Raw genomic sequence first — 22,685 nt, 5'->3', positions numbered from 1 at the left:
CGGCTCCAGCGCAGGCGTACTTTGCTCTGCCCTGTTGAGGGCAGACAAAGTACTGCAGTGCGCAGGCGCCGGGCCTCTGACCTTTCCGGCGCCTGCGCACTGCAGTACTATCCTCTGCCCTCAAGAGGGCAGAGCAAAGTACGCCTGCGCCGGAGCCGTGGCTGAAGATCAGAAGAGGACGTCATGGAAAGAAGATAGGAGGCGCCGCAGCGGACCGGAGACGCCCATCCGACCTGACCAGCAACGGGACCGCCCCTGGGTGAGTATAATATAACGTCTTTTTCTCCTTTTTCAGATAACATCAGGGGCTTATCTACAGCATTACAGAATGCTGTAGATAAGCCCCTGATGCCGGTGGGATTACCTCACCCGCGATTTTCGGGGTGACAGGTTCCCTTTAATGCGAAAGACTCTCGCGAATTTCTCACATTGCACTCGCAAGTGTGACCCTGGCCTTAGGATATTAATGGTTGTCTGAGGAATCAACATCACCATTTGCTGCTGTCACCTCCTTTTGCAATTGCTGACCAATGACACCACATATGGGCTAAATGAGAGACAAGTTCATTGAGGTTGTATGTTTAAGCCACACAGACTGCTCACAGTATCGCAAATATATGAGGACTGGCGTCATGTTGAAAAACAACTCATAAGTTATTTTGGAGAAATAGCTTTATCTCTGGTTAAATTACCAAATCAACGTAATGCCAAAATGTTAGTGTACCTGGAATGAAAACTAGAGGATCTACTTAACATACATTATGAGGCTCAACACCATAACCCTGTTAGCAGGACCATTGTGACATTCTCTTCTAAAGGCCACTTCTTTGTTTTTCCACCATGGTCACCAGACCACTGCATCCAAGACAAAAGCAAGACCCTTTGCTGAAAGTCTCCATTTCAGTTCTACATCATTATAGCCTTTCAGAGCAGTGGCATGAGGTCAATTGAACACCAGTGGCAGGATGTTTGGTTCATAGCTCAGTATGATGCATACACATTCTGATGGTTTGTGTAGACAATGTTTGACAATTTAGGTTAGTATATGATGTCTAATATCACTTGCAGTATGGAAAGGATCAATTGAGGAAACAGTTTTAAGTCTAGTTTTCCAAAGAGTCAGGGGAGCCATATTTCAAAATGACCAATTTCAGGCTGCATTTTGTTTACGCACTGCTGTGAGAAGCCTGTGTGGCCAATGTTTGCTGGTATGGCATGCCAACTCTCCAGATTTGACTCCAAACCCACCTGGGCAGCAATTGCAAAGGAAGCTGCCCAAATTGGATCTTGATGATGTACATGCCTGTGTGTATTCACTGTAGTAAAACATACCTCAAACAACCAGTAATATCATCATTGGTAGCATCCCATGGCATTTAAGTTAGTGTACCTCTGCTCACGGTGCTCATATTCATATTTAATACTTAATAAATTGTGATGTTTTGAACTTTTTGTGACTACCTGATTAGTCTACTTGAGAGAATGCCAAAGTTGTGTAATGCTGTCATCAGAGTAAAAGAGGGTTTACTTTGAAGAACCTAAAGCTTAACTCATAATGTATTATATGTTGGGTGCAAAATTATTAGACAAATTAGTATTTTTACCATATCATCATTTTTAGGCATAGTTCCAACTTCAAACTGTATAAACTTGAATTCTTATTAGTTTAAAGCAAACCAGGTGATGTGTACGAGATTTCAGTAATGAGGGATCATGTGGCCTAATTACCTAATTATTAACAGCTCAAAATCATGAATTGATTAAACTAAGCAATGTGGATGGAAACATTTAAGTTTTTCATTTGTTGCAGAGCAATTATGCACACTAATATTTACCCAATAACTCTGTACACTGGAATTCTCCTAAAAAGACAAAATCTCACTTTTAGTTCCTTAAATATTCAGATTTCAGTTTTACTAAACTTTTGATTGACCAAAAGTACTCTATTTGTTCCATAATAGAATGATAATCAAAATACAAATTGTCTAATAATTGTGCACACAGCTTGTTTCACACACATTTGTTTACTCTTTGCTTTCATATGTTCTTTATGTAGTTGTAGAAAAATGCTGTAAAGTAAGTGAACGTTCATATATAAAAGTGTTAATAGTTTAATTTTGTCAGTTAGCAAAATGCAAAGTGAATGAACAAAGTGGAAGCCTAAATCAAACCAATATTTGGTGTGATCTCTGTTTGCCTTCTAATTAGTATCAATTATTTTAGGTTCACTTGCACTTAGATTTTAAAGCTACCCCACAGCAAGGTTGTTCAAAATCACAGATCTCGCGTGAAGGTAGGCTTCTGCAAATCCTTTTGAACCTTTATGAAATTAAAAAAAAACCTCAATAATGTTGAGATCAGGACCATTACTTACAGGACAACTTGTTCTTTGTTATGATAAAGATAGTTCTTAATTTCTCTTACAGTATGCTAGGTGTCATTATCCTGAATAAATTAAGAGTCAATCATACGCCACTCTGAAGGAATCGAATGATGGAAAATTATTAGTTATGAGCAAAAGTGCTCGGATAAGGTGTTATCCGAGAATGGTTGTGTGCTGAGTATCATTGGTGTGTTCGAAAACTATGTTCGAGTCCCAACAGCTGCATGTCTTGCCACTGTTAGGCAGCCGCAACACATGAGGGATAGCCTTTTTATTAGGCAATCTCTGCATGTGTTGCTGCTGTCTAACAGCCTCGAGACATGCAGCCGCAGAGACTCAAACATATTTTTTCAAGCACACTGAAGACACTCAGTTAGCACACGAACATACTCATAAAATACTTTCTTCGAGCACGTTCGCTCATCACTAATAAGTATGTCTGTATTTTTCCCCATAAAACTTAACCAAATCCTGAACTCTGTTTGTTAAAATGCAGTCCCAAACCTGCAAGCAACCTCGGCTTTGCTTCAATGCTGTCTGGAGACACATTATTGTACTGCTCTCCATTCCTTCAGCAAACAAACTCCCTTCTGCTACAGCCAATTATTTCAAATTTTGACTCAGTTGTCCAAAGCACCTGCTGCCTTTTTCTGTGCCCTAGTTCTTACGTATGTTTCTTGCATAATTGAGTCACTTGATCTTGTTTTTATGTCAGAGGTAAGTTTTTTTTACCACAATTTTTCCATAAAGACCACTTCTAGGTAGAACTTGCTGAATAGCAGCTAAGTCCAATGGTTGCTGAAAGTCCTGAGCATATGGCACTGCTGAATATCTTCTGATTATGAAGAGAAGTAAGTATGATGTTTCTTTTATCTGCTGAATACATTTTCTTTTGACAATCACTGCATTTGTGGTCCCCATTTCTTGGTGCTTCTCTAAAGAGCTTGAACTGCTCATACTGAGTCTCTAGTCTGCTTTGAAATCTTTGCCTGGAAGAAATCTTGCTCACGCAGAATAACTTCCTTATGTCTTGTTGGTGAGCTCACACTTTCCTCGGTGTATGACCTATGAAATGAACCTGTCTTTCCCAACCTCACCATTATATCAGAATTTGTCTATTCCTAACACAGTTTGAAGACTCCTACACTGATGTTTCTGTTTAAGTTAATGACTGTATTTCATCCTAAATATAATGATGTACAATAACAAATTGTATTGTGGTACCGTGTTAGCCAGAAAAATCGATGTGAATACTTTTCTGCTCAATGATGACAGAAGTATTCTGGGAGTGATACCTTTATTGGCTAAGCAAGCTTTCAGAGCACAGAGGCTCCTTCTGTAATCTTGTCTGAAGAAGGAGCCTCTGTGCTCTGAAAGCTTGCAAACATATTATTTTCTGGTTAGCCAATAAAGGTATCACTCCCAGAATACTTCTGTCATCATTGAGCAGAAAAGTATTCACATCCTAAATATAAAAATGATGATACATGTCACAATTGGCCTAATTTGTTACTTTTATACCTTATTATAATTTTACAAAATCCTGACTTTGTGCAAGTGTATGTAGATTTGATTTAGATTTCCCTTTTATTAATTCACTTTGCTTTTTTTGCTAGCTAGTAAAATAAATTAAACTAATTAAAACTTTTGCACAGTATTGTATATCTTCTCAGATTAACATGGTTTAATCATTTATACTTTCCACTTTTTCCAGTACAGAATATCACATGATACAGATTGTTGAGAATGACCAAGAAGACACAATAGGGTATACAGCACCTGATAACCCAGTTTGACATGTTACAGCTTAGTATAAAGAATGCATTCATTGAAATCATATTACACGGTGACCTTTGTGCTTCCAACTACTCAATGTATTCTGAGTTGACAGGATGAGCGGATTATGATAATACTAAGGTGTCCTAATCTAAGTTTTTGGAGAATGTTACAAACTGTCAAATGCTTTCATGGTCCTTAACTTGAACTGTAAAAAAAAATAATAGTTATTATATAACATAAATTGCATCATATATTTTTCTGCTTAGTTTACCAGTTGAGAATATTTATCTAATACATTTATTTATTACCCAATTCTTATATAAACAAACATATTCAATGCTGTGCAAATATTTTCACTATTCACATCAGGGTTGGCCCCCAATCAGGATTGCAGTCTATTGTTTCCTAATTTAGGCACACATACAGTATACACAAAATAAATTTCATAAGAAATAAATAAGAAAAAACTCTTAGTATAATTTTGTTATTTGGAAGTAAACTAGATTACTTGAAGGAAACCCAGCAGATACAAAGAGAATATAAAAAACTCTATGCATATAATTTAGGACCACTGTGTTGCAAGGTAACCATACTTATCACTACTTATGTAGCATCTTACCTTATAAACATTACTAGATAGAATTTTATGCCATAAATCTTGGACTTGCATACCACTGAAGTAGCTTTGGGGCCCTTGGATAAAGTGATCCAGTTTTAATCTGCTCCTTGTAGACTGAAAACTAGGCTGGCAGCTTTGTTAATAGAAGTAGTACAACTAGAGCCAATGACAGGGGAGAAAACAAGCTGAAAAAAGGGTCCTACAAATTTTCTAAAATGCAACTTGTGAGTGACACATGACATTAATAATATTTCCCTTTTATGTCAGATACTGTAGACTGAAGTGATCTGTCAAAGGAGTATAAGAACAAATCCATTATGATGGTAAAAATATTCAGGCTATCAAAATTGTTACTTAATAAATTGCAATTAATTTAACTTTTTCAAAATACCTGCAGTACATGTTCGTTGCAGCAGGCAGTGCGCTCCCACAATCCACCGCACATCTATGGCACAATGATTTTACCAACTCACCAGCAGAGCAAGAAAAATAATTTATAGGTGTCAGCCGTATATCATGACACCCTGCTGCAACAATTACATGCCAACGTAGCATCAGTGACTAGCGGTAACGTCACTGATGCTGCCCTCCTCACTGGTCTGACCCGCGCTGAACTCTGGAGCATGGGAAAATGCCTGTACAATCTCCCACACTCCAGAGTTCACCGCGGGTCAAGCCGGCAGGAAGGGCAGCATCAATCACGGTACCACTAGACACTGATGCTGCATTGGCAGCATCTCATTCATTCACCAGTGGTTTGCAGCCGGGGCGGTCGCATCTTAGCACTGTCCCGGTTGCAAACTGCATTTTCCACAGATATGGATTACTGCGTGGGACACAATGCCGGACAAGTATGGTATATTGTTGCTTTATTTCTTTTTGTTTATTACAGGAGAATGAGGGCGTTGCATGGATTAGCTGAATAATAAAGATGGGAAACTGTATTTAGTGTTTTATTTCATTAAAATAATTTATTCTAGCTGTGTCTTTATTTAAACCTGTGACAACTATAGGATTAGTAATGGAGAGGTGTCTTAATGACACCTCTCCATTACTAAGGCGGCTTGATGTCACCTTACATTACAAAGATGACATCAGCTATTGACACGGTTGCCCCTCTCGTCCATGGCAGAGCGCGACGTATCAATAGACAACCTTGGCATAATAACACCACCAAAAAGCTAAGGCAAGTGTCCAGGGTTGCGGAGCGGCGTTGGAAGAGAACACACTCGCAAGACGACTTCACTGTATTCAAACAAGCAACACTCGCTTTTAAATCTGCACTCACCTCTGCTAAACAGGCCTACTTCACAACCCTCGTATCTTCCCTATCCCACAACCCCAAACAGTTATTCAAAACATTTAACTCCCTCCTCCGCCCCCCACTGCCCCCTCCAACCTCCCTCATCTCTGCTGAGGACTTTGCCACACACTTTAAAAATAAGATCGACCGGACAAGGCAAGACTTTATTGTTCAACCACCACAACCCCTTTGTATACCAGACCAATGCCCAAACCCCATAACCTCCCTATCCAACATCACTGAAGGGGGACTTAATTGTCTCCTCTCCAAATCCCACCTCACCACCTGTGCGCTCGACCCCATCCCATCCCACCTCCTCCCCAACCTCACCACCACACTTATTCCATCCCTAACCCACCTCTTCAACCTATCACTAACTTCTGGCACCTTCCCCTCTGCGTTCAAACATGCCACAATCATGCCTATCCTTAAAAAGCCAACCCTCGATCCAACTGCTATGTCCAGCTATCGCCCAATATCGCTGCTCCCATTTGCTTCCAAACTCCTGGAGCAGCACGTCCATGCTGAACTCTCCTCCCACCTCTCATCTAACTTGTTGTACGACAATCTACAATCTGGTTTCCGCCCCATCACTCAACTGAGACTGCCCTGACCAAAATCACTAACGACCTACTTACCGCCAAAGCTACTGGACAATACTCTGTACTCCTCCTTCTAGACCTGTCCTCTGCTTTCGACACAGTTGACCACTGCCTCCTACTGCAGATGCTCTCCTCCTTTGGCATCAAAGACCTCGCCCTATCCTGGATCGCCTCGTACCTTTCCAACCGCACATTCAGCGTCTCCCACTCCCATACTACCTCCTCATCCCACCCTCTCTCTGTTGGAGTCCCCCAAGGCTCTGTTCTAGGACCCCTACTCTTCTCAATCTATACACTTGGCTTGGGACAACTCATAAAGTCCCATGGATTCCAGTACCACCTCTATGCTGATGACACTCAGATCTACCTCTCTGGCCCAGACGTCACCGCTCTGCTGTCCAGAATCCCAGAGTGCCTATCAGCCATATCCTCCTCCTTCTCCTCTCGCTTCCTCAAACTCAATGTGGACAAATCTGAACTCATCATCTTTCCTCCATCCCACAAATTTTCCTTACTCGACCTATCTATCGCAGTCAATGACATCATGCTTTCCCCTGTACCCGAAGTCCGCTGCCTCGGAGTAACCTTCGACTCTGCCCTGTCCTTCAAACCACACATCCAAGCTCTTTCCACCTCCTGTCGCCTCCAGCTCAAAAATATCTCCAGGATCCGTCCTTTCCTTAACCCCCAATCTACTAAAATGCTTGTGCACGCCCTCATCATTTCCCGCCTTGACTACTGCAACATCCTTTAATGTGGCCTCCCTGCTAACACCCTTGCACCTCTCCAGTCCATCCTTAACTCTGCTGCCCGACTAATCCATCTCTCTCCTCGCTACTCCTCCGCTTCCCCCCTCTGCAAATCTCTTCACTGGCTCCCATTCCCTCACCGTATCCAGTTCAAATTGCTAATACTGACCTACAAAGCCATCCACAACCTGTCTCCTCCATATATCTCTGAACTAATCTCTCGATATCTTCCCTCACGTGACCTCCGGTCCTCCCAAGACCTCCTTCTCTCCTCCACACTTATTCGCTCCTCATCCAATCGCCTCCAAGACTTCTCCCGAATATCCCCCATCCTCTGGAACTCTCTGCCCCAACACGTCCAACTATCAACCACAGTCGGATCCTTCAGACGGAACCTGAAAACTCATCTCTTCAGGAAAGCCTACAGCCTGCACTGACACCGCTGCTGCCTCATCACTATCGAAGCTACCGCCTCACCAACACCGGAGCTACTGCCTCACCAACACCGGAGCTACCGCCTCACCAACACCGGAGCTCCTGCAACCCTCAACCTACTGTCTCCTTCCCCATAATCCTGTAGAATGTAAGCCCGCAAGGGCAGGGTCCTCGCCCCTCTGTATCAGTCCGTCATTGTTAGTTTGTTTACTGTATGTGATATTTGTAACTTGTATGTAACCCCTTCTCATGTACAGCACCATGGAATCAATGGTGCTATATAAATAAATAATAATAATAATAATCAACCCCACAACTATTACCCCACTTGCCACTGCTACAGGGCAAGTCGGAAGAGAGAGGCTGTGTGTCAGAATTGGCGCATCTTAGAGATGCGCTATTTCTGGGGCGGCTGGGGGCAGACATTTCAAGCCAGGGGGAGGGCAATAACCATGGTCCCTTCCTACACTATTAAAATCTGCCCCCAGTTGCTGGCTTTCCATTTTCTGGTTTGAAAAATTGCGGAGGAGCCCACACCAGTTTTTCCCCCCAAAATAATCTTTTAATAATTACATACATGTCCAATAATTTGCACACACACTATACTAATTGTATTGATCACTGATATATATATATATACCTATTCTGCATCTATTTACTGTATGTAAACCATGTCTTCTATCTTATCGGCTCCTGCATTGATTTTACAGAAGCCGACAAATCAATTACCGGCTAATCTTCTATCTTTCTCTCAATGAAATGTAATGACCTACATATATGTGTCACTAACATATATACAGGACCTTGCGAAAGTATTCGGCTCCCTGAACTATTCAACCTTTTCCCACATATCATGCTTCAAACATAAAGATACCAAATGTAGATTTTTGGTGAAGAATCAAAAACAAATGGAACACAATTGTGAAGTTGAACGAAATTTATTGGTTATTTTAAATTTTTGTGGTAATTCCAAAACTGAAAAGTGGGGCATGCAATATTATTCGGCCCCTTTAACTTAATACTTTGTGGTGCCACCTTTTGCTGTGATTACAGCTGCAAGTCACTTGTGGTATGTCTCCATCAGTTTTGTACATCGAGAGACTGCAATTCTTGACCATTATTCGTTGCCAAACAGCTCGAGCTTAGTGAAGTTTGATGGAGATCATTTGTGAACAGCAGTTTTCAGCTCTTTCCACAGATTCTCGATTGGATAGAGGTCTGGACTTTGACTTGGCCATTCTAAAACCTGGATATGTTTATTTGTGAACCATTCCATTGCAGATTTTGCTTTATGTTTGGGATCATTGTCTTGTTGGAAGACAAATCTCCATCCCACTCTCAGATCTTTTGCAGACTCAAACAAGTTTTCTTCAAGAATGGTCCTGTATTTGGCTCCATCCATCTTCCCATCAATTTTAACCATCTTCCCTGTCCCTGCTGAAGAAAATCAGGCCCAATCCAATGTGCTGCCACCACCATGTTTGACAGTGGGGATGGTGGGTTCAGGGTGATGAGCTGTGTTGCCTTTACGCCAAACACGCCAAAGACATACTGATAGGGATTCTGGATTGTGAGCCCCATTGGGGACAGTGATGATAATGTGTGCAAAACTGTAAAGCGCTGCGGATATATGTTAGCACTATATAAAATAAAGATTATTATTGTTATTATTATTATTATTATTAACATATCATTTGGCATTGTTGCCAAAAAGTTTGATTTTGGTTTCATCTGACCACAGCACCTTCTTCCACATGTTTGGTGTGTCTCCCAGGTGGCTTGTTGCAAACTTTAAATGACACTTTTTATGCATATCTTTGAGAAACGGCTTTCTTCTTGCCACTCTTCCATGAAGGCCAGATTTGTGCAATGTACTATGGACTGACTGTCCCACCTCAGCTGTAGATCTCTGCAGTCTATCCAGAGTGATCATGGGTCTCTAGGCTGCATCCCTGATCAGTCTTCTCCTTGTTTGAGATGAAAGTTTAGAGGGATGGCCAGGTCTTGGTAGATTTGCAGTGGTATGATATTTTTTCCATTTCAATATGATCACTTGCACAGTACTCCTTTGGATGTTTAAAGTTTTGGAAATCATTTTGTATCCAAATCAGGCTTTAAACTTCCCCACAACAGTGTCACGGACCTGCCTGTTGTGTTCCTTGGTCTTCATGATGCTCTCTGTGCTTTAAACAGAACCCTGAGACTATCACAGTGTAGGTGCATTTATACGAGCCTTGATTACACGCAGGTGGATTATATTTATCATCATTCGGCATTTAGGACAACATTGGATCATTCAGAGATCCACAATGAATTTCTGGAGTGAGTTTGCTGCACTGAAAGAAATAATAATAATGCAGGCCCCACTTTTCAGTTTCGGCAGCCGAATACTTTCGCAAGGCACTGTACATATAATAATAATAATAATAATTTTTATTTATATAGCGCCAACATATTCCGCAGCGCTTTACAAATTATAGAGGGGACTTGTACAGACAATAGACATTACAGCATAACAGAAATACAGTTCAAAACAGATACCAGGAGGAATGAGGGCCCTGCTCGCAAGCTTACAAACTATGGGGAAAAGGGGAGACACGAGAGGTGGATGATAACAATTGCTTTAGTTATTCGGACCAGCTATAGTGTAAGGCTCAGGTGTTCATGTAAAGCTGCATGAACCAGTTAACTGCCTAAGTATGTAGCAGTACAGACACAGAGGGCTAATACTGCATAAAGTGTATGAGAACATGATGCGAGGAACCTTTTTTTTTTTTTTTTTTTTATCATAAATAGGCCACACAGGGATCGTTAGGTTAATGCATTGAGGCGGTAGGCCAGTCTGAACAAATGAGTTTTTAGGGCACGCTTAAAACTGTGGGGATTGGGGATTAATCGTATTAACCTAGGTAGTGCATTCCAAAGAATCGGCGCAGCACGTGTAAAGTCTTGGAGACAGGAGTGGGAGGTTCTGATTATTGAGGATGCTAACCTGAGGTCATATACACCTATTCTATATGTATAGACTGTATGTATTCTATCTATTCTATTTTATCATGTCAGTGTGATTTTTACTGTAGCCGCATATGAATTGCTGGCTTTTCAAAGGACACCAGTGAGTAAAATTCGGACAGCACTCGCATGGTGCGAGTGCTGTGCAATTTTTTTTCTTCTCGCACCCATTGACTTGCATTGGCGAGTCTCGGCCGATCTACATGTGAAATCGCACCATGCTGCAATTTTACTGGCACATATAATACAGCCGAGAAAAAAACGGTGATGTGAGCTTCCCTATAGATTAATACTAGTCCGAGTGCTATGCGATTTTTTCTCATATACCACTCCTCCATATTCCTCGCTAGTGTGACTCCGGTCTTAGACAAGCAATGAGACCATGTAAGGTTTATATCCCCCACTGGGAGTAATTCTAAAAGTAAAAAAAATCAAATGAGATTTGTAAATATCTAGAAAAAAGTTAAAAACAAAAAGCAGAAACATTTTATGCAAGTAAAAATGCTATTTGTCTGTAAAAACAATTGTAAACGAAAAACAAAATTAATTGATATAATTATAATAATTGGTATTGCCACGTCTGGAATGACATAGTACATAAAAATATCATATTACTTACACAGAAAATACAGAATATAAAATTAGAAAAAAATCATGCATAAAAAAGGTATCACCGAAAACATCATCTTGTCCCTCAGAAAAGTTAACTTATATAATTATGCAAAAAAAATTAGTTTGTAAAAAATTGTTTTTAGTGTACAAAAGCATCAAAACTGAAAAACATAAATGTGGAAAGTCTGTGATTTGAATTGTCATAATTGACGCCTCTCCATTATTAATCTGGCTTAATGTCATCTTACAATAGCAAGGTGGCATTAACCCTTCATTACACCATATCCCACCGCTTCACGGGAATGGGAAGAGAGTGGCCAAGTGCCAGAATAGGCGCATCTTACAGATGTGCCTTTTCTGGGGTGGCGGGGGGGGCAATAACCGTGGACCCTCTCCAGGCTGTTAATATCTGCCCTCAGTCACTGGCTTTACTACTCTGGCGCCAATTTTTGCCGCGATGTAACCGCTGAAATTTTGCACATACACACTACTAACATTAGTAGTGTGGAATATGCAAAAAAAGGGGGATATGAGATGGTTTACTGTATGTAAAACATGTCTCATATCATGTCGGGTTTTGGCAGGAGAAATGAAAAGCCGGTAATTGAATTACCGGCTTTTCTGCTATATCGCCCTGAAGGAAATGTAAAAAAAAAAAAAACCCCATAGACTTACATTGGGTTTCGAGTTTAGGCCGATCCCCGACCCTGACTTTTCAATAGGATCGGCCGATTTCACTCAACCCGACTTTTGAGAAACTCGGGTTTCGTGAAACCCGACTTGACCCTGAAAAACTAAAAGTCGCTCAACCCTACTTGTGAGGATCGGAGGTTGCGTACAGGAAAGTACTGGGAGACGAGGTCACAGATGTATGGAGGAGACAGGTTGTGGATGGCCTTGTATGTCATGGTTAGGCTTTTGTACTGGAGTCTCTGGATAATGGGGAGCCAGTGAAGGGATTGACAGAGGGGAGAGGAGGGGGAATAGCAGGGGGACAGGTGGATTAGTCGGGCAGCTTATACCTTATACCTTATCTTATACCTTCCTCTTTTACCCATTTATTGCTAAAAATAAAAGTAAATCATAAGGGTCTGCCATAAAGCCATAATAAGGTGGTCCCACGATGATCCTCATCAGGAGGCAGTGATGAGCGGTGACATCAGTGACCGCTCACCACTGCCACCAGAACACAATGAGAGTAGCATCAGGGCCATATTTGCCACTAGGCACTTGAGGTCACGTGCCTAGGGTGGGACGATGCGGGGGCGGCACCTGAGCATGAGCAAGTTTTTTTTTTTTAAAGTCCTTGGTCACCTCCCGACCGCCCCCCAGCCCTCCCCCACCTGCTCACTTGCCTGCCTCCGACCCTCCCTCTTTGAAGACGTCATACTAACCCTGCTCCAGCGATGCCTGGTCTTGTCTCAGTGCCTGCAGCTCGTCCTGAGTAAGCGGTCACATGGTACCACTCATTAAAGTCATGAATATGGGCATATTCATTACCTTAATGAGCGCTACCACATGACCGCTCACGCAGGAAGAAGGTGCTGCGCAGGGAGTTGGGACAGAGCTAGAGGGATGTTCGGTGGTGCCGCGCGGTGTGGGAAAGGTGAGTATGAGGGACAGGGGTCGGAGACAGTGGACAGGGGATGAAGGAGGACGGGGAGTCGAGCCATGCAAGATGGGAGCAGGAGCAGCAGCGGGAGCGGGGGGGTTGAGAGATGAGCCATGCATAAAGGAGGAGGGGGAATATGAGCCATGCATACAGGAGGAGGGATATGTGCCATGCATACAGGAGGAGGGAATATGAGCCATGCATACAAGATGCGAGGGACATGAGCCATGCATACAGGATGGGGGATATGAGCCATGCATACAGTAGGGGGGAATATGAGCCATGCATACAGGAGGGGGGAATATGAGCCATGCATACAGGAGGGGGAATATGAGCCATGCATACAGGAGGGGGGAATATGATCCATGCATACAGGAGGGGGGGAATATGAGCCATGCATACAGGAGGGGGGAATATGAGCCATGCATACAGGAGGGGGGAATATGAGCCATGCATACAGGAGGGGGGAATATGAGCCATGCATACAGGAGGGGGGAATATGAGCCATGCATACAGGGGGGGAATATGAGCCATGCATACAGGAGGGGGGAATATGGGCCATGCATACAGGAGGGGGAATATGAGCCATGCATACAGGAGGGGGGGAATATCAGCCATGCATACAGGAGGGGGGAATATGAGCCGTGCATACAGGAGGGGGGAATATGAGCCGTGCATACAGGAGGGGGGGAATGTGAGCCATGCATACAGGAGGGGGGAATATGAGCCATGCATACAGGAGGGGGGAATATGAGCCATGTATACAGTTGGGAGGAATATGAGCCATGCATACAGGAGGGGGGAATATGAGCCAAGCATACAGGAGGGGGGGAATATGAGCCATGCATACAGGAGGTGGGGAATATGTGCCATGCATACAGGAGGGGGGAATATGAGCCATGCATACAGGAGGGGGGAATATGAGCCATGCATACAGGAGGGGGGAATATGAGCCATGCAAACAGGAGGGGGGAATATGAGCCAAGCATACAGGAGGGGGGGAATATGAGCCATGCATACAGGAGGGGGGGAATATGTGCCATGCATACAGGAGGGGGGAATATGAGCCATGCATACAGGAGGGGGGAATATGAGCCATGCATACAGGGGGGATATGAGCCATGCATACAGGAGGGGGGATATGAGCCATGCATACAGGAGGGGGAATATGAGCCATGAATACAGGAGGGGAATATGAGCCATGCATACAGGAGGGGGGAATATGAGCCATGCATACAGGAGGGGGGGAATATGAGCCATGCATACAGGAGGGGGGAATATGAGCCATGCAAACAGGAGGGGGGAATATGAGCCATGAATACAGGAGGGGGGAATATGAGCCATGCATACAGGAGGGGGGGAATATGTGCCATGCATACAGGAGGGGGGAATATGAGCCATGCATACAAGAGGGGGAATATGAGCCATGCATACAGGAGGAGGGTATGAGCCATGCATACAGGATGCGAGGGACATGAGCCATGCATACAGGAGGGGGAGATATGAGCCATGCATATGGGATGGGAGGGAGATGAGCCATGCATACAGGAGGGGGAGGATATGAGCCGTGCATATGGGATGGGAGGGAGATGAGCCATGCATACAGGGGGGGGAATATGTGCCATGCATACAGGAGGGGGGATTATGAGCCATGCATACAGGAGGGGGGGAATATGAGCCATGCATACAGGAGGAGGGTATGAGCCATGCATACAGGATGCGTGGGACATGAGCCATGCATACAGGAGGGGGAGATATGAGCCATGCATATGGGATGGGAGGGAGATGAGCCATGCATACAGGAGGGGGAGGATATGAGTCGTGCACATGGGATGGGAGGGAGATGAGCCATGCATACAGGGGGGATATGAGCCATGCATACAGGAGGGGGGATATGAGCCATGCATACAGGAGGGGGAATATGAGCCATGAATACAGGAGGGGAATATGAGCCATGCATACAGGAGAGGGGAATATGAGCCATGCATACAGGAGGGGGGAATATGAGCCATGCATACAGGAGGGGGGAATATGAGCCATGCAAACAGGAGGGGGGAATATGAGCCAAGCATACAGGAGGGGGGAATATGAGCCATGCATACAGGAGGGGGGGAATATGTGCCATGCATACAGGAGGGGGGAATATGAGCCATGCATACAGGAGGGGGAATATGAGCCATGCATACAGGAGGAGGGTATGAGCCATGCATACAGGATGCGAGGGACATGAGCCATGCATACAGGAGGGGGAGATATGAGCCATGCATATGGGATGGGAGGGAGATGAGCCATGCATACAGGAGGGGGAGGATATGAGCCGTGCATATGGGAAGGGAGGGAGATGAGCCATGCATACAGGGGGGATATGAGCCATGAATACAGGAGGGGGACATGAGCCATGCATACAGGAGGGGGGATATGAGCCATGAATACAGGAGGGGGACATGAGCCATGCATACAGGATGGGAGGGGGCATTATACAGTATTGAGCATCATGTGGGGTCATTAAACACTATGGAGCATCATGTGTGGACATTATACAATATGGAACATCATGTGCGGCCATTACACAGTATGGAGCATCATGTGTGGCCATTATACAGTATAGAGCATCATGCGTGGCCATTATACAGTATTGAGTATCATGTGTGGCCATTATACAGCATGGAGCATCATGTGTGCCCATTATACAGTATGGAGCATCATGTGTGGCCATTATACAGTATGGAGCATCATGTGCGGCCATTATACAGTATGGAGCATCATGTGTGGCCATTATACAGTATTGAGAATCATGTGTGACCATTTTACAGTATGGAGCATCATGTGTGGCCATTATACACTATGGAGCATCATGTGTGGCCACTATACAGTATTGAGCATCATGTGTGGCCATTATACAGTATTGAGCATCATGTAGGGCCATTAAACAGTATGTGGAGCACTGCATAGCCAATATACAGTATGGAGCATCATGTGTGGCCATTATACAGTATAGAGCATCATGTGTGGCCATTATAAAGTATGGAGCACTGTGTGGCCATATTTTTTTGTTTATAATTACAGTTTCAGAAACAGTGTGATCAGCAGTGCTAAATAGGTGTGGTTGGGACGTGGATATGGGTGTGACTAGTTGCAAAAAGGGTGTGGTTAGAGGTGTGGCCTAAAATTTGCCGTGGTGCACTATGCGCGCTGCAAACTTTATGCCTCTTTCTCTTCTTCAAAAGTTGGGAGGTATGGTACCGCAATTGTGGAAATAAAACATAACTTTTACTAATAATAATAGATAAAAGTCAAAACAAAGTCACCCAAAAGTGATATAAAACACATGGGGTAAGGTCTCAACTATGAAACCCAAACAACCCTATTAGGATTCAAAACACTCCGCCTGCAGAGGCACTTGTGGAGGGAAAGCAGACCAAGATATGGTTCAAACACTAACTGCCAGAAACAAGTTCATATGAGTCGCAAAGCAAAACTCCATAAAATTGGTTGCATGTGAAAAAATAACAAAACGTGGCACCTATAACTTGGTGTCACCAAATAACAAAACGTGGCACCTTATAGGGTGCGTCCAAGTAACGATTAGCCAGGTGGATGACCCTGACTGCTGCATTAAGAATGGACTGGAGAGGGGAAAGTTGAGTGAGGGGAGGCCAATTAATAGAGCATTACAGTAGTCCAGATGGGAGTAGATCAGTGCGACAGTGAGGGGTTTTGTTGTTTCCATGGTGGGTAAAGGGTGGATTGTAGAGATCTTCTTTAGGTGTAAGCAGCAAGAGCAGGCAAGAGATTGTATATGGGAGGTAAATCAGAGATTGGTGTCAAACATAACACCCAGACAGTGCACTGGGTGTTATGGGGAAATGTCAGATTTAGGAAGGTTAGTAGACAGCATGAGAAGTAGAAGTTCGATTTTGGAAAGGTTGAGTTTCAGATAGAGAGAGGACATGATTTTGGAGACTGTGGACCGACAGTCACTGGCATTCTGTAGTACGGCAGGGGTAAGGTCAGGGGATGACGTGTAGAGTTGTGTGTCATCAGCATAAAGATGGTACTGAAAGCCAAATATCAGATACAAATCCCAATATGCAGCACTGGACTAGGGGCCTGATACATAATTTGCAATTTTTAAAGACATCTTCCTTTTTTGTCTAGTGGTATTGGTTGTTCATTTGATGTGCCATATTTTTCAAAATTGGGCACGCAGTTCATAAATGTTGTGCAAAGTCATTATTGGTATTTATTTCTGTCTTTAACCTTATCTTCAACTTGTTAGCAAACAAATTTCCATGTTTTCAAACAGACGCAAAAATGTACCAAAATATCTGGCACATACAAGTTCACTGCAGAGTATGTGTGCTACAAAGTTTGCGACTTTTCGAAAAGTTGCAAATGATGAATCAGGCAAAAGCATCTTGAAGCCCTTTAAAGGGTATTCCCTTTTCCAAGATCCTATTCCAGTATGTAGTAGCTTTATTTATTAATAATAATAATAGCAAATGCCTCCAATTAGAAATGTAGTATAGTTCTTTTGATTTGTTATGTCACTGACCTCATGTAAGACGTTGCAGTAGCTTAGGTATCAATGGTTACAACCACTATCAGTTAACTGACTAACTGTCATTATATAAGTGGTCACAACCATGGATACCTTACCTACTGATAATGCCCTGCACATGGGGCCAGCGACATAGCAAATAAGAAGAACTATACTACATTTTTAATTGGAGGTATTTGCTAACAATATTATTATTATTATTATTACACCTACTACATACTTGGATAGGACCTTGGATAAGGGAATACCCCTTTAACTCCACACACATTGTTGAACTAAAAGAAAAAAGTACACAGAAAATAGACTTCAAAAAGGTTCAAATTCAAAGATGAAAATGTTGCAAAAAGGCACAAAGTATTAAAAGATTGACAAAAGACAAACGCAAATGCAATAATGAATTGGGCCCTAAGAGTTTTGTATTAGTGGCAAAATCTCAGTATGAGACTATTTCTAAGCAAAAATACTGGAAATTACCTAATTGCACTCAGTACACGCCATGTGACAAAATTATTATGTATTCCAAATTTTGATGCTCACCTCAATAATCTTCAAAATTGACTGCTAAACATATTAAATATCTCTTCCATTTTTACATATTTCAATACTGGTGTAATTGCCACCTATATAATGACAAAAAAGTCTAATGTAGCAATAGAAAGGCGCAAATGTTAGAAAAATGTGTCTAGCACGCAACATCTGCCATTTTGGGGGGATTTGGTGCAGTTTGCTCTGTTTTGTCTGAATTGTTCATTTATTTATTCTTTAATACCATGACTATTCTCTGCTTGTTTTGTTATCGCTTGCTCTTGTCATGAACGAAATAAGCAAAGATAAGAACAGTTTTTCTTGCAGTGTTACACTTAGCTGAATAGAAAAACATTTGATGATGCTAAAAACATGAAAAATTATAAGAAATAAAAGTTCAGGTTTATTGGAAGTGCACTGGGTGGATATAAAAAGTAGTAGACCCAATTGTCAGAACAGCATTTGGGTCATTCATACTACAAAAGATCATCATAAGTCTTTCACATAACACACATCAATAATAGTGAACTATAAATCAGAAAGTTTAGTGCCTTAGGGTGCTTTCACATTGCGTTTAGGGACACGTTCACTGGTCCTGTCAGGGCATACATCCGAACCCACTCAAAACGGGATCTGTACACATGGGCCGAAGGGGCCATGGACTGTAAAGATGCCGGCAGAGCGAACGTGCTCTCTGACGTGCATCATTTTTGGAAGTGTTTGCCTACTGTATGTGGATACTCAGTCTTCATCTGTATGGGAACATGAATCCTCTCTTAGACTAAAATCTACATCACTGTGGAGGGGTAGTGGTCCTGCTGGGATTAAAAACACATGTGGCTAAGAGGCGGAGTGCTCAATCTGAAGGCTAATGATTACAAATTTAAAAAAACTGACCGTCACATCCAAACATAAACTAAGTGTGAACAGGTGCTAACCTAGAGTCACCAACTCATATGCACTCAAACAAAAAAGGCAACACTCTGTAGCGCCATAACATGCAAATAGGAAAATGAAAATTGAATTGTATTACTGCATTAGAAATATGAAAAATTGGGAATGCTTAGTGCATATATTGGCCAATTCATGTGTACCTGGAAGCCACGATAAAGCGTTTCTTGTTTTCAGGACCTAAACAATGCCTTTCCTCTCTTAGAATAAAGTCTTCATCTGTATGGGAACATGAATCCTCTCAGGCTAAAATCTATATCTCTGTGGAGGGGTAGTGGTCCAGCTGGGATTAAAAACTAGCCAACAAGCCTAGCATTAGGCTCACACTTCCAATTCTGAACAGATGAGTTTTCAGTACTTAGACTCATTACCATTGGCAGAAGAAAGACAGATACCTATATGTATATAAAGTAGATAACAGCATCCACCATTCACAATAGACATTGGTCACAGCTCTTCTCCTCCCCCTCTCTTCACAAAGACATTTCCCAAAGAAGTTTTTATCTAGCAAACTGGCTCACTGAAGTCAAATTCTGTCTATTGCTTTTTCTCTCCAATGTGGCTGCTGTAAAGCATCTCTAAATGCTGTTAACAGATAATGTACATTCAGTAGAGATGACAAGTCACATAATCATGTACAGAAAAATAAAAATGCAGATCAGGAAAAAAAAACATATTAGCTAAAAATATGTTCAACTCTTTGGTTTTAATTGTGAAAAATAATATAGTTAATACATGCCCCAGAATAAATCATGCTCAAATAATTCCTATGTGAGTAATAGATAATATTAATATAAAACAGGGATTAAGAAATATTTCTAAATTGATATTGAAATAACAAAGGCAAGGCAGTGATAATTACAAAAATAAAATTACACTAGTGATCATATTAATAAAATATACACAAAAATGAGTTTCTAAAATACAAAAATTCTAAAGCAATTATTGTGAAGTATGAAATAAAAGCATCTAATTTATTTACTTGCACAACTCGTTTAACTTCATACTTAGACCGAGACAGTACGACAATGCTTATCAAATTGATTAATACTCGTAATGTGTACAGAACTGAAATTTCTGAGACATTCACAAAACAATTTTATTTGCTGCCATTAGGATGTCTGATGGGAGATTCTTCAGATTTCTTGGTTTCATGGTCAAGAACTGATGACATCAAGCCAGGGATGCAGGTACCTATATATAATGGATTGTTTTATTTATATTTATGTAATAATGAATTAAGACTAAGCTATTCAAATTCTAAATATAATCAGAATAGAAATAGACAATGGGGAAGAGCCTTCACGAGTTTTAGCAGTGTTATCAAAATGGCATATTGTGTCAATGAGTAGTTAATGGTGAAGTGCACAAGATGAGTAGCACATGCTAAAGAATATTTGATATCTTTAGCATTCCTTTGTACTCACAAGATGCAACAATTTAGACCCCAATATAAAAGTGTACATTCTGTTGATTTTTAGAGATGAGCAAATATTTATAATTTCAAATTTGCCAGATTTGCCAATTTTCTTTTAAACAATCGACTCACTGTATATTGCAAGTACTGCAGTCTTCAGTTGCCCTGAAAAGATGGGTTATACACTGTGTAACACTTTGAGGTCTCCAAGGGCTGTAGCTAACCTCTTCAAGTTCTCCAACCCAAAATTCAACCATTTGTTCAAGTGACATGTAATGTATATGGAAGTTGCAATCTCTTTTTGACAAGTAGTGGTTGAAAAACGGTAATTTTTTAGGAGCAGCAACAAGTTTGTTAAGAAATAATGGTTTTTATTACAAGCCATGAAATAATTTTTGATAGCGGACACAGGTTAGCTGTTTGAAAAGTGAAGATGGAATAGCTTTTTAAAAAGCTGTCCAAAAGTATCTCTTTTTTGAGTACAGTTTAAGGTTTATTTACCCTGACAGGGTACTGTTCATGGTAGTAGTACAGTATAGGTATAAAATACAATGGATTGGCAGGTGATGAGTAGCTATCTGGCTTTCTACTGACAGCACCCAGACAGTGTAGAATAATATAATGGAACAGGCAAGGAGATGTTTGCTGTGTAGCTCACACCTAGTTCATTTTGAGAAACATAAGGATTACTTGTTCTGACAGTACACTTGAGGCCCGACAAAACAGTATGCCCATGGCATACTGGGCCAGTTTTTTCCCCTGGTCCAATCTGTTGACCCCGAAGTCCATGCAGTCAGAGCTCCGGGTACCTGTTGCAGGAAGGTTACCATCCAGATACAACTGAACCTGGCTGTTCAGGGGGGCATCTCTGTTTGATGATGTGCACCAGGATGAATTAGAAACAAATGATATATTTGGTCCATCATGTTTTATATAATGTAGTTGCTGTCGCATGCTCAGCTTCTTGTAGTTGTAGAGCTGCCATCGGTGAGGAAGCATTGGCTTTCGCAGATGGCATAGAGGGATCTCCTGATCAGACATGCAGTCGAAAAGAGTCTGCTGAGAAAAATCTTTCCCCAGCAAGGAACACAGCTCATACTGATAATGCACTTATTTTCACTCCTTTTTGGAAACTGGAAAAAATGACTGCATTTTTCTTTTATAGCAAGCTTCTAAAAAAAAATTGCCATGCAATAGCCATCCATTTGATTGATGCTATTTTTAACCACCCACAAGTAATCAAGTATGCAGATTGCAAGGATTGCCAGCACAATGGAGGGCCCCATTCGCCTGTTGTTCCTTCCTTTCCTCCATGTCTGCTGTATGGCTTTTGTTTCACATGCTCATAAGCTGTACAACAGCTTAGCAGCATTTATAGGGTACTTAGCCCCTATTAAAATCAAACCTGTCTTACTGAATTCCCAACTTTTTGTTTTTTTAAATTATACAATTTTTTTTACAGCATATGTAAAATAGTTGTCCTCAGTACACACTATGAATTAGTATCTTCTGCACCTACACTTATATTGATTAACGACATCTCCTGTCAGCATCGGCCGCCCACTACTTCTTTAAAAAAGCAAGACCAAAATGTTTTTCTTAAAAAGAAAAAAAGGAAAATGAAAGATTTAAAATCTAACAAATTTCTAAAATGAAGAATTAACCCCTTCCCGACCCATGACGCCACGTAGGCGTCATGAAAGTCGGTGCCAATCCGACCCATGACGCCTATGTGGCGTCATGGAAAGATCGCGTCCCTGCAGATCGGGTGAAAGGGTTAACTCCCATTTCATCCGATCTGCAGGGACAGGGGGAGTGGTAGTTTAGCCCAGGGGGGGTGGCTTCACCCCCCCGTGGCTACGATCGCTCTGATTGGCTGTTGAAAGTGAAACTGCCAATCAGAGCGATTTGTAATATTTCACCTATTATAACTGGTGAAATATTACAATCCAGCCATGGCCGATGCTGCAATATCATCGGCCATGGCTGGAAACACTAATGTGCCCCCACCCCACCGATCTCCCCCCCCAGCCCTCCGATCTGTCCGGTACACTGCTACGGCTCCCCTCCGTCCTGTGCTACGCTCCCCCCATGCTCTTGTCCGCTCCCCCTGTGCTCCAATCAC

At 42.1% G+C, this 22,685-nt stretch overlaps 1 protein-coding gene across 1 annotated transcript in view; it reads left to right on the top strand.

Annotated features, from left to right (window-relative positions):
• DOK6 (docking protein 6) overlaps nt 1–22,161 on the top strand; it is a 1,072,099-nt gene extending 1,049,938 nt beyond the window's left edge. The window contains exon 8 of the mRNA XM_069730985.1: nt 20,260–22,161. Within this exon, the coding sequence (XP_069587086.1) occupies nt 20,260–20,495 (236 nt within the window). The 3' untranslated portion in view covers nt 20,496–22,161. The remainder of the gene's footprint in view (nt 1–20,259) is intronic.
• The last annotated feature ends 524 nt before the right edge of the window (nt 22,162–22,685 follow it).

The sequence above is a fragment of the Ranitomeya imitator genome, chromosome 6 (assembly GCF_032444005.1).
Source record: "Ranitomeya imitator isolate aRanImi1 chromosome 6, aRanImi1.pri, whole genome shotgun sequence".
Taxonomy (NCBI): Eukaryota; Metazoa; Chordata; class Amphibia; order Anura; family Dendrobatidae; genus Ranitomeya; species Ranitomeya imitator.
Note: the sequence above shows the minus strand (reverse complement) of the source record. Positions and strands in the feature narration are given on the sequence as shown.